Raw genomic sequence first — 12,861 nt, 5'->3', positions numbered from 1 at the left:
ATGTTATGAATTATAATTTGTATGTTATGTTAAGAATTTGCTAAATATACCATATGTTACTAATTTACAAAACATATTCAGTACCAGTCAAAAGTTTGGACACACCTACACATTCAAGTATTTAAAAAAAACTAAAATATTTTCTACATTGTAGAATAATAGTGAAGACATCACAACTATGAAATAACACATATGGAATCATGTAGTAATCAAAAAAGTGTTAAACAAATCCAGATATTTTTTATATTTGAGATTCTTCAAAGTAGCCACTCTTTGACTTGATGACAGCTTTGTACACTCTTGGCATTCTCTCAACCAGCTTCACGAGGAATGATTTTCCAACAGTTCTGAAGGAGTTCCCACATATGCTGAGCACTTGTTGGCTGCTTTCTTTCACTCTGCGGTCCAACTCATCCCAAACCATCTCAATTGGTTTGAGGTCTGGTGATTGTGGAGGCGAGGTCATCTGATGCGGAACTCCATCACTCTCCTTCTTGGTCAAATAGCCCTTACACAGCCTGGAGGTGTGTTTTGGGTCATTGTCCTGTTGAAAACAAATGATAGTCCCACTAAGCGCAAACCAGATGGGATGGCATATTGCTGCAGAATGCTGTGGTAGCCATGTTGGTTAAGTGTGTCTTGAATTCTAAATAAATCACAGACAGTGTCACCAGCAAAGCACCCCCACACCATCACACCTCCTAATCCTCCATCCTTCATGGTGGGAACCACACATTCAGAAATCATCCGTTCACCGACTCTGCGTCTCACAAAGACATGGCAGTTGGAAAAAAAATCTCAAATTTGGACTCATCAGACTAAAGGACAGATTTCCACTGGTCTAATGTCCATTTCTCGTGTTTATTTGCCCAAGCAAGTCTTTTCTTCTTATTGGTGTCCTTTAGTAGTGGTTTATTTGCATAAATTCGACCCTGAAGGCCTGATTCACGCAGTCTCGCCTGAACAGGTTATGTTGAGATGTGCCTCTTACTTAAACTCTGTGAAGCATTTATTTGGCCTGCAATATCTGAGGCTGGTAACTCTAATGAATTTATCCTCTGCACCATAGGTAGTTCTGGGTCTTCCTTCCTGTGGCGGTCCGTATGACAGGCAGTTTCATCATAGCTCTTGATGGTTTTTGCGACTGCACTTGAAGAAACTGTAAACGTTCTTGAAATGTTCCGCATTGACTGACCTTCCTGTCTTCAAGAAAAGCTGTTCTTGCCATAATATGGACTTGGTATTTTACCAAATAGGGCTATCTTCTGTATACCACCCGTACCTTGTCACAACACAACTGATTGGCTCAAACGCATTAAGAAGGAAAGAAAATCCACAAATGTACTTTTAACAAGGTACACCTGTTAATTGAAATGCATTCCAGGTGACTGCCTTGTGAACCTGGTTGAGAGAATGCCAAGAGTGTGCAAAGCTGTCATCAAGGCAAAGGGTGGCTACTTTGAAGAATCTCAAATATAATATATATTTGTTTAACACTTTTTTGGTTACTACATGATTCCATATGTGTTATTTCATAGTTTTTATGTCTTCACTATTATACTACAATGTAGAAAATTTTAAAAATAAAGAAAAACCCTTGAATGAGTAGGTGTGTCCAAACTTTGGACTGGTACTGTATGTTACGAATTCCAATTTGGTGTGGCTAACGTTAACTACGTGGCTAACACTAACTTAGCTTGCTGGCTAATGTTAGCTAAGCTAGGAGTTAGGGTTAAGGTTAAGAGTTAGGTTAAAGGGTTAAGGTTAGGGTTAGCTAAAATGGTTAAGGTTAGGGTTAGTGGAAGGGTTAGCTAACATGCTAAGTAGTTACAAAGTAGCTAAAACGTAGTAAGTAGTTGAAAGTTGCTTATTAGCTCAAATGCTAAAGTTGTCCCTGATAAGATTCGGACATGCAACTTTTATGAATGTCCCAGATTTACATTTAGTGTGTTATGCCTAGTCTATGAAACCAGGCTGAAATGGCTCTTACTCCACCTGTCCTGATAACCATGTGCTCTTTTCACCCTTTGTTCCTTCATCTAAACTACTACATAGCCTAATCACAATTCCATAAGAAAACTATACTTGCTTGGATTTTCAATTAGCATATAGGATGTCATAAAAACTGTAAAACCTCAATCCATTGTTGTGCATCATATAAAATCTCAGGCTCAAAATAAAGGGCAACATCCCTCTACAGGAAAAGGTTGGTTTAATTGCAGAATAAATTGATAGTACAGTACAGCAATAAAACCACTGCCACATCGCTCCTATTTTACATGACTTTTACATTTCTCCGATATGTAACATACATTGGTGTTCAGCTTATGATACAAACAGCAATACATACATCAGTATAATAATACACAACATAACATACAGCCAGGCTCACAGAGCAACTTAGCCCCGTCACTTTCAGACAACAGATGGCTGTGTTAGTACACACACAATAAGACACAGCATTCAACTGCCATTTTGAAATTACCTCCTGGGCCCATATTCATATAGCATTTAAGAGTAGGAGTGCTGATCTAGGATACAATCTTCCTTGTCCATTAGTGCTGAGTGATTAACTGACATTTCAGTTATTTTTCCGTATTTTAACAACTAAACTGACAGACATTGGTTCAATTATTTGAAGCTCATTTTGTTCAGTTTTCTGTAAACTCAATGCACACATTATGCAGTTTCTCTAAAGAACAATCAGATCAAGCCCAAACTCTGTGATGTTGTAGTAGTTTCCAACAGGCCAATATTCTACATTGTTAAGCTCAGAAAACATGAACTACAATGACCATAATCCATTGAGCGCCTACTGGTCCGGTTTGTTTCTTTTACGCCAACTACGTAAAAGAGACAGATTAATGTGCGATCGAGAGAGAGCTCTCGCTTCATGAGGTATTTTTTCTTGAAAATACATCATTTAAGTGTTTGATAGTTGGTATTCAGCAGTCATAAAAGTATGCCTTATTTACTTTGAAGAACTACTAAAATAGTGAGAGTGTGCAAAGCTGTCATCAAGGCAAAGGTTGGCTACTTTGAAGAACATAACATTTAAAATCTATATTGATTTGTTTAACACTTTTTTGGTTAATACATGTGTTATTTCCTAGTGTTGATGTCTGTCACGCCCTGACCATAGAGAGCTTTTTATTCTCTATGTTGGTTAGGTCGAGGTGTGACTAGGGTGGGACATCTAGGTGATTATATTTCGATATTGGCCTGGTATGGTTCCCAATCAGAGGCAGCTGTTTATCGTTGTCAATAACTGGGGATCATATTTAGGGAGCCTTTTTCCATTTGTGCTTTGTGGGATCTTGACTATGTATGGTTGCCTGCATTTCGGTTTGCATTTATTGTTTTCTTTGAGTTTCACTTCAAAATAAAGAGGATGGAACTATACCACGCTGCATCTTGGTCCATTTATTACAAACGATGTGACAATGTCTTCATTAAAAAGCTGTCATCAAGGGCCTCCCGGGTGGGGCAGTGGTCAAGGGCCTCCTGGGTGGGGCAGTGCCACCAGAGACTCTGGGTTCGCGCCCAGGCTCTGTCATAACCGACCAGGAGGTCCGTGGGGCGACGTGCAATTGGCCTAGCGTCAGCCGGGTTAGGGAGGGGTTGGCTGGTAGGGATATCCTTGTCTCATCGTGCACCAGCAACTCCTGTGGCGGGCCGGGCGCAGTGCGCGCTAACCAAGGTTGCCAGGTGCACTGTGTTTCCTCTGACACATTGGTGCGGCTGGCTTCCGGGTTGGATGGCGGCTTGGTTGGGTTGTGTATCGGAGGACGCATGACTTTCAACCTTTGTCTCTCCCGAGCCCGTACGGGAGTTGTAGCGATAGTAGCTACTAAACAATTGGACACCACGAAATTGGGGAGAAAAAAAAGAAGAAAAAAAGCTGTCATCAAGGCAATTGTTATTTCATAGTTTTTATGTCTTCACTATTATACTACAATGTAGAAAATTGTAAAAAATAAAGAAAAACCCTTGAATGAGTAGTTGTACTGTATATATAATCAAACCGAAACCAAACAGACCTCAAAAAGCACTAATCACTCAGCACCATTGTCCAAATAATTGTATTATAGATTCATTATACACGAATCAGCACACCTCCTCTGAGACACTTTGTGAATACAGGCCCTGATCACTGAGTCTATAGGAAAGGTGCCTGGGCTGATTCATTAGGAGACAGAGGGAATAGACAACCACAGCCACTAAGCCCACAGACAACATGGGAAATAGGAATACGACATAAAAATACATTTGTACGCAATTCATTACGTGAAATTTGTCCATTGGCCACCCATGGCCATTCATTGAATCTTTACACATTGACACTCGTTTTCCCTTTCCTTTCATGCAGTCTTTTCCTGTCGAAGATGAGTGTTCATTCATTTCACTACCAGAGCTTGCAGTGGCACCACAGTTCTGTGGTCAGTCCCGGTAGATACTACCGCAGTATCCTGGATGCTGCTGCAGTATCCTGCAGTATCCTGGGGGCTGATCTGTCGTTGGAGACCGCCTTGCGGAGCCTCACACCTCTCCGTATGGACACCAGCATGTCCACACCCTCCTGGGGCCTGTGTGGTGGTTGTTGTGGGTGTTGGGTTACAGAGTTGGTACCCATTGGGTCCGCTGGCAGAGGGTCCAGAGAGGAGAAGGGGAACTGACCCTCGCCCAGGGCGTGGGCGCTGGCCGCAAGCTCTCCGATCTTCTCCACCAGGCTGTGGCGGTTGGCTGCCAGCTGGGGGTCCTCCTCTAGGCTGAGGCCTGTCATGCCAGGGGGCTGCTGGGCATAGACACTTTGGTCCAGCCCCCCTCCGGAGCTCCAGGCGGTGGTGTCAGGTAGGCTCAGCCGCTTGGGGGAGGCTTTCATGTACTCCAAGGCGCTGGATGGAGTCTCGTCCCCATACAGGTACTCTTCGCTGCCCATGCTCTGGATAAGGCTGGGAGAGTAGCTGGGGGAGTAACAGGGGGAGTAGACAGGAGAGTCTGGCACCGTGGGGGTCTTGACTGGAACGATGGGGGGGCGGATGGCGATGGGGCCTGAGGTGGACGGTGTGCGTCTCACCCCCGTTTTGGAGGAGGGGGTCCGGCGGATGGTGGCTGTTCCAGAGGTGATGGCTCCGTGCCTCCCATCACGCCCTCCATCACCCCCATAAATCACTCCATGCATACCACCAGGAGGGCTCACTCCGGCGGGTAACCCGGCGGTGCTGGCCGGCCTCTTAGTCTGGATCATGCGGCGGTAGTTCTGGGCGATGTTGCTGTGGCGGGGGATGGTGGAGGACTTGTCGAAGTCAGCCTCCCTGCTGGTATCAGCGTCCCCGTTCAGAGAGTAGCACTCATAGTCAGACCCTGAGAACAGCAGAGAGAATGAGACAGCCGGATCCTATTGGATTTTCTATACAATTTCAGGTACTACTGTTAGAAGGGATACGTGTTGTTATCTGGTGTTGATCAGAGTATGTTACCCTGTGAGGGGATGGTGTCCTCTGAGCAGCAGGGTGTGTTGGTCTGGGTGCTGTAGCCACTGGAGTACTGCAGAGATTCCCTGCTATTCTTCTGCTGCTCTATACTGAGACCACGGGTCAGCACCATGGCTAGTGTACTGGCTGCTGGGGACATGGCCTCACCGCCGTGCTGTGCGCGCACACACACACACGCACACACACATGGTCACACACGCAGAGAGAGAGAGAGAAAAAACAGAATGAGAAAGAAAGAAAAAGAGAGAGAGAGAGAACAGAGAGGAGACTCACATTACCGTACAACAGTAGTAGTGGCAAACATTAAAATCTACATCTCAACAACTCATGCTGATTGTTGAGTACTGTTACTGCATCCAAAGTGTGCTCATCATTACCTTGGCTGCTATAGTAGCTTGGGCCATCCTGGACCTATGAGTGTCTGGGTGCATCCCAGAGAACCCTTTAGGACTGGAAGGAACCTCCTGCTCCCTCATCCTGTCCAATGACTCTCTGGCCAATGAGGGCTCATAGGTACTGGTTTTAGACCAATCCTGTGACAGTAATATTGAGGCAATGAGGAAATTAACTAAACAATGTACCCTTGGATTGGACATGTCTATCATTCAGCAGTTCAGAAGTCTTTCCATTGTGGTACAATGGAAGCAGTATGAGGGTCCATGAAGAGGTTAAATTCTAACAGCATGGTACCAAATCTGCTTGTGCTGTCTACACAAATAGATCTCAGCCCTAAGAATGAGTCCTTTATTACAATGAGTTTAGCAAAGTCCGCTCAGCTTAGCAAATCTTTGGCATGAGAGATTTGAAAGCGGAATTCGACAACAGAATGGATCCTGAAGATATTATGCATCATGAGTTATGCAAATTAGTTGTTAAAGCCAAGGAAAAAGCAGTTAAGCAAATAAAAGATTAAAACAGAAAAGCAGCAAATTAAAACAAACCTTCCAGCTAGGAACCTTTGAGATGGGTGAAGGGGTTTTGGATCCAGGAGAGCGGTTAAATGTGGGGGACCCAGGAAGTATGACAGAGAGAGGCCTGATGGAGCCAGTGTGTGAGAGAGCGGGGCGGAAGGTACCAAAGGATGAGCCCGAGCCAAACTGCGGAATGGACAGACATGTCTGAGTCATCGTGTTCATCACATACTGTACTATAGCAAGATTCCTCTGGGCCTCTTAAGCCATAGATATGTCACACAGATTCTTTCTTTCTTTCTTTCTTTCTTTCTTTCTTTCTTTCTTTCTTTCTTTCTTTCTGGCTGTCTTTCTTTCTTTCTTTCTTTCTGGCTGTCTTTCTTTCTCTTTCTTTCTTTCTTTCTGGCTGTCTTTCTTTCTTTCTTTCTTTCTTTCTTTCTGGCTGTCTTTCTTTCTTTCTTTCTTTCTTTCTTTCTTTCTGGCTGTCTTTCTTTCTTTCTTTCTGGCTGTCTTTCTTTCTTTCTTTCTTTCTGTCTTTCTTTCTGGCTGGCTGTCTTTCTTTCTTTCTTTCTGTCTTTCTTTTCCTTCCATTTCCCTTCTGAGACATGGGTGCCGTTTAATCCCCACAATTCCTTGGGTTTCAACTGTCTGTCTGTCTGTCTGTCTGTCTGTCTGTCTGTCTGTCTGTCTGTCTGTCTGTCTGTCTCTGTCTGTCTGTCTCTGTCTGTCTGTGTCTGTCTGTCTGTGTACTAACCGCGGTGGGAGAGTTGCATTCACTAACAGATTGGCAGGTTTCTGATGCCTCAGAGGAGGCTGAGCTGGTGGACTTCTGTAGATGGAATCAGAGAGATGGAGAGAGAAGAGTAGTGGGAGAGATGGAGAAAGGGTGAAATAGATTAAAAGAGTGACAAGAAGTGAGTGAGATTGAGAAAAGAGGAGGAGAGTGAGTGAGAGGGAGGGAAAATAAGGGGAAAGAGGGGAAAGAATATGACTCAAGGAACTATTTACTCTTCTACAACAAACCATCACACAATATTGCTCTTCTGCTTTGGAAGATTGCATCAGATTCCCATTCTATGTACAGATAAATTTTAACAGCCATCTGCCACAATAATTCATAGTATATCATGGAGGAAAACTATAGCATCTTCTAACAGGCTTGATGGTATAAGTAATAACACATACCAGCCAGAAAGAAGATTCTCACGTTACCAAACCTGGGTTCAAATACTATTTAGGATATTTCAATTACTTTTAAAGACATATGGAAGTTACATCTTTTTTACTTGGAAAGACAAGTAGTTGAATATTGTAATGCATTTGGAAATGCACATGAAAGTATTTGAAAATACACTGATTAAAATACACTCCCATGCATTTGAAAATAGTATTTGAAATGCAGTTCAAGTCGGAAGTTTACATATACCTTACCCAAATACATTTCAACTCAGTTTTTCACAATCCCTGACATTTAATCATAGTAAAAATTCCCTGTCTTAGGTCAGTTAGGATCACCACTTTATTTTAAGAATATGAAATGTCAGAATAATAGTTGAGAGAATGATTTATTTCAGCTTTTATTTCATCATCACATTCCCAGTGGGTCAGAAGTTTACATATACTCAATTAGTATTTGGTAGCATTGCCTTTAAATTGTTTAACTTGGGTCAAATGTTTTGGGTAGCCTTCCACAAGCTTCCCACAATAAGTTGGGTGAATTTTGTCCCATTCCTCCTGACAGAGCTGGTGTAACTGAGTCAGGTTTGTTGGCCTCCTTGCTCACACACACTTTTTCAGTTCTGCCCACTAAATTTCCATAGGATTGAGGTCAGGGCTTTGTGATGGCCAATCCAATACCTTGACTTTGTTGTCCTTAAGCCATTTTGCCACAACTTTGGAAGTATGCTTGGGGTCATTGTCCATTTGGAAGACCCATTTGTGACCAAGCTTTAACTGATGTCTGATGTTGCTTCAATATATCCACATAATTTTCCATCCTCATGCCATCTATTTTGTGAAATGCACCAGTCCCTCCTGCAGCAAAGCACCCCCACAACATGATGCTGTCACCCCTGTGCTTCACGGTTGGGATGGTGTTCTTCAGCTTGCAAGCCTCCCCCTTTTTCCTCCAAACATAACGATGGTCATTATGGCCAAACAGTTCTATTTTTGTTTCATCAGACCAGAGGACATTTCTCCAGAAAGTATGATCTTTGTCCCCATGTGCAGTTGAAAACCGTAGTCTGGCTTTTTTTATGGCAGTTTGGAGCAATGACCTTACTACTTTCTGAGCGGCCTTTCAGGTTATGTTAATATAGGACTCGTTTTACTGTGGATATAGATACTTTTGTGCCTGTTTCCTCCAGCATCTTCACAAGGTCCTTTGCTGTTGTTCTGGGATTGATTTGAACTTTTCGCACCAAAGTGCGTTCATCTCTAGGATCAAAGTGCGTTCATTCTTCCTGAGCGGAATGACGGCTGCATGGTCCAATGATGTTTATACTTGCGTACTATTGTTTGTACAGATGAACGTGGTACCTTCACAAGTTTGGAAATTACTCCCAAGGTTGAACCAGACTTGTGGAGGTCTACAATTTTCTTTCTGAGGTCTTGGCTGATTTCTTTTGATTTCCCCATGATGTCAAGCAAAGAGGCACTGAATTTGAAGGTAGGCCTTGAAATACATCCACAGGTACACCTCCAATTGACTCAAATGGTGTCAATTAGCCTATCAGAAGCTTCTAAAGCCATGATATCATTTTCTGAAATTTTCCAAGCTGTTTAAAGGCACAGTCAACTCAGTGTATGTACACTTTTGACCCACTGGAATTGTGATACAGTGAATTATAAGTGAAATAATCTGTCTGTAAACAATTGTTGGAAATATTACTTGTGTCATGCACAAAGTAGATGTCCTAACCGACTTTCTTAAAAAACTATAGTTTGTTAACAAGAAATTTGTTGAGTGGTTGAAAAACAAGTTTTAATGACTCCAACCTAAGTATGTAAACTTCCGACTTCAACTGTAAGTATTTAGGAAATTATTTTAAAATAAATACTAATAAATAGAAGTATTAGACTCGGGACATATTATTTGAATACTGAAATATACAGAACATAAGTATTTAAATAACAAATAATCAAATTTCAACCCAGGTCTGTGCATTATCATACTCCAAAGGTTTGATAATCAAGAACGTGACAAGAGAACCTGGAGTGGAGCCTAGAGACTGACTGACTCCGAGGAGTGTCTACCTGGCTGGTGATGTCAGAGGCCATGGGCGAGGGGGGCTTGGAGTGGGTGTTGGCATCCTGAGAGATGAACCCTGAATCATGGGAGGAGACACTACTGAGACGATGGGCACCGACAGTTGGCATCTGGAGGATACTGCACATACTGCTCTTCCTGGAGGCAGCACTGCTGGGAGAAGAGGGAGGGGTCTGGTAGGACCAACTGTAGTCTGAACCCTTCAGGTCCCCGATCACCTGGCGAGAGAGAGGAGAGAGTTTACGCAAGCAATACCTACACTAAGTGCATTCACTGTTTGACATGTTGTGCTACTGGTTAAGCATGTTTGCTTGCAAGACTGATTTCTTGCGTAAGGAAAGTCTTGTTCTTTTGTGTATATGTTGGAGATTACCTGCTCACTAGCCGGGGGCAGTTTGTGTGGGTCTTCAGTGAGCACAGTGAGGTCATCAACAATGGCCTGCAGGTGAGTGATCTCTCCCAGCATGGCTATCTCTCCATTCTGAAGAGGAGCAACAACAAGACCTTTCGCTCAGCAACACACAAAGACATAACATGTGCATTATTTAAGACTAACTGAAATAACTGTGACAAAAAAAAAAAACTTTAACATGAAAGTTAAGACCACCAAACAACAAGAATGAAAACATTCTTTCAACCAGTGGTCGGCTGGCGGTTCAGAACAATTATATTGCGGGTTGGAAACGTTTGAATTACATCAAGATAAAAAAACATTGTACAAGCCCAGGAGCTTGTTGTGTTGAAATGTGTTGCGAATTCCATTATGTGAGCAGTGAGGCAGATATAGTCTAGGACTAGGCGACCATCCATGCAGCAAGAGACTGGAGCAGGGAACTGTCCATTATGTCTGTGGTGCTGAAACATTCATAATTTGTCCAGGTGCAGATCTTATGTTCCCGTCTGCCACACGACAATAAGTTGGCAAGTTTATTTTCCCTGACTCCTAGCTCACGCGAAAATGGCTAACCTAACAGGAGAAATAAAAAGAAAGGTTATGATGGTGGAATACACCATCGTGGTAACAGGTACTGCGCGAGTGAAATCCCCAGTTTGGAATCTTGTGGACAAGGAGGACAACAACCCGATAAAAGTGCAAGCAGCAGGTGTCATGTACTGTCATGTTGTCTTGTCTCTGTCCTTTCCCTTCACCCTGTCTCCCTCTGCTGGTCGTTGTTATGTTACCTTTTCTCCCCCTCTTTTCCCCAGCTGTGCCCTGTCTCCTCCTAACTACCTCGTCACCCCGTTCCCCACCTGTTCCCTTTTTCCCTCTGATTAGGTCCCTATATCTGTCTCTGTTTCTGCTCCTGTCCTTGTCGGATTCTTGTTTGTTTGTGTCATTCATGCCTGAACCAGACTGTCGTCATGTTTGCTGTAACCTTGTCCTGTCCTGTCGGAATCTGCCGGTCCATCTGAGCCTACCTGTGTGTGGTAATTAAAGAAGCTCTGTTTAAGTTGATTCGCTTTTGGGTCCTCATTCACGCACCGTAACAGAAGAATCCGACCAAGAATGGACCCAGCGACTTCGGATCCTCTCCACTCAGCCGTCGAGATCCAGGGAGCGATGCTAGGCAGACACAAGCAGGAATTGTCTGCTGCTCGACATGCCGTTGAGACCCTGGCCACCCAAGTCTCCAACCTCACAGAACAGGTTCACCATCTCCGCCTCGATCCACCGGCCACTTCCAGGGCTTTCGAATCTCCGGAGCCCAGAATCAATAACCCGCCGTGTTACTCTGGGGAGCCCACTGAATGCCGCTCGTTCCTCACCCAGTGTGATATTGTGTTTTCTCTCCAGCCCAACACTTACTCCAGGAGCACTGCTCGTGTCGCCTACGTCATATCTCTCCTTATTGGACGGGCTCGTGAGTGGGGCACGGCAATCTGGGAGGCAAGGGCTGAGTGTATTAACCAGTATCAAGACTTTAAGGAGGAGATGATACGGGTTTTTGATCGATCTGTTTTTGGGGAGGAGGCTTCCAGGGCCCTGTCTTCCCTATGTCAAGGCAATCGATCCATAACAGACTACTCTATTGAGTTTCGCACTCTTGCTGTCTCCAGTGGCTGGAACGAGCCGGCCTTGCTCGCTCGTCTTCTGGAGGGTTTCCGCGCAGAGGTAAAGGATGAGATTCTCTCCCGGGAGGTTCCTTCCAGCGTGGATTCCTTGATTGAACTCGCTATTCGCATTGAGCGACGGGTTGATCTTCGTCACCGAGCTCGTGGAAAGGAGCTCGCGCTCTCCGTCGCCTCCCTCTCCGCATCACTACCATCTTCCTCTGCCGGCTCGGGTGCTGAGCCCATGCAGCTGGGAGGTATCCGCATCTCGACTAAGGAGAGGGAACGGAGAATCACCAACCGCCTCTGTCTCTATTGCGGTTCCGCTGGTCATTTTGCCACTTCATGTCCAGTAAAAGGCCAGAGCTCGTCAGTAAGCGGAGGGCTACTGGTGAGCGCTACTACTCCTGTCTCTCCTTCAAGATCCTGCACTACCTTGTCGGTCCATCTACGCTGGACCGGTTCGTCAGCTTCCTGCAGTGCCTTAATAGACTCTGGGGCGGAGGGCTGTTTTATGGACGAGACCTGGGCTCGGGAACATGACATTCCTCTCAGACAGTTAAAGGAGCCCACGGCCTTGTTCGCCCTGGATGGTAGTCCTCTCCCCAGGATTCAGCGTGAGACGCTACCTTTAACCCTCACTGTTTCTGGTAATCATAGTGAAACCATTTCTTTTTTAATTTTTCGTTCACCTTTTACACCTGTTGTTTTGGGCCATCCCTGGCTAGTTTGTCATAATCCTTCCATTAATTGGTCTAGTAATTCTATCCTCTCCTGGAACGTCTCTTGTCATGTGAAATGTTTAATGTCTGCTATCCCTCCTGTTTCCTCTGTCTCTTCTTCACAGGAGGAGCCTGGTGATTTGACAGGGGTGCCGGAGGAATATCACGATCTGCGCACGGTGTTCAGTCGGTCCAGGGCCACCTCTCTTCCTCCACACCGGTCGTATGATTGTAGTATTGATCTCCTTCCGGGAACCACCCCCCCCCGGGGTAGACTATACTCTCTGTCGGCTCCCGAACGTAAGGCTCTCGAAGATTATTTGTCTGTAGCTCTTGACGCCGGTACCATAGTCCCCTCCTCCTCTCCCGCCGGAGCGGGGTTTTTTTTTGTCAAGAAGAAGGACGGGTCTCTG

The 12,861-nt window shown here is 44.5% G+C and overlaps 1 protein-coding gene across 3 annotated transcripts in view; it reads right to left on the bottom strand.

Moving 5' to 3' along the window:
- Positions 1-2,195: 2,195 nt before the first annotated feature.
- Positions 2,196-12,861, bottom strand: part of mtss1la (MTSS I-BAR domain containing 2a) — a 45,222-nt gene continuing 34,556 nt past the window's right edge. The window contains exons 8-14 of one of the 3 annotated variants that reach the window (XM_021601399.3): positions 10,048-10,155; positions 9,662-9,892; positions 7,161-7,235; positions 6,437-6,592; positions 5,873-6,028; positions 5,481-5,649; positions 2,196-5,364 (exon numbers count right to left, since the gene is read on the bottom strand). In XM_021601399.3, the coding sequence (XP_021457074.2) occupies positions 4,457-5,364; positions 5,481-5,649; positions 5,873-6,028; positions 6,437-6,592; positions 7,161-7,235; positions 9,662-9,892; positions 10,048-10,155 (1,803 nt within the window). In that variant the 3' untranslated portion in view covers positions 2,196-4,456. The remainder of the gene's footprint in view (positions 5,365-5,480; positions 5,650-5,872; positions 6,029-6,436; positions 6,593-7,160; positions 7,236-9,661; positions 9,893-10,047; positions 10,156-12,861) is intronic. The other 2 variants (XM_090231093.1, XM_090231096.1) reach the window with 2 other exon arrangements.

Source organism: Oncorhynchus mykiss, chromosome 1 (genome assembly GCF_057628025.1).
Source record: "Oncorhynchus mykiss isolate SJ-2025 chromosome 1, ASM5762802v1, whole genome shotgun sequence".
In the NCBI taxonomy this organism is placed as follows: Eukaryota; Metazoa; Chordata; class Actinopteri; order Salmoniformes; family Salmonidae; genus Oncorhynchus; species Oncorhynchus mykiss.
The sequence above is the reverse complement of the archived record's forward strand: the minus strand, read 5'-3'. Positions and strand labels throughout refer to the sequence as shown.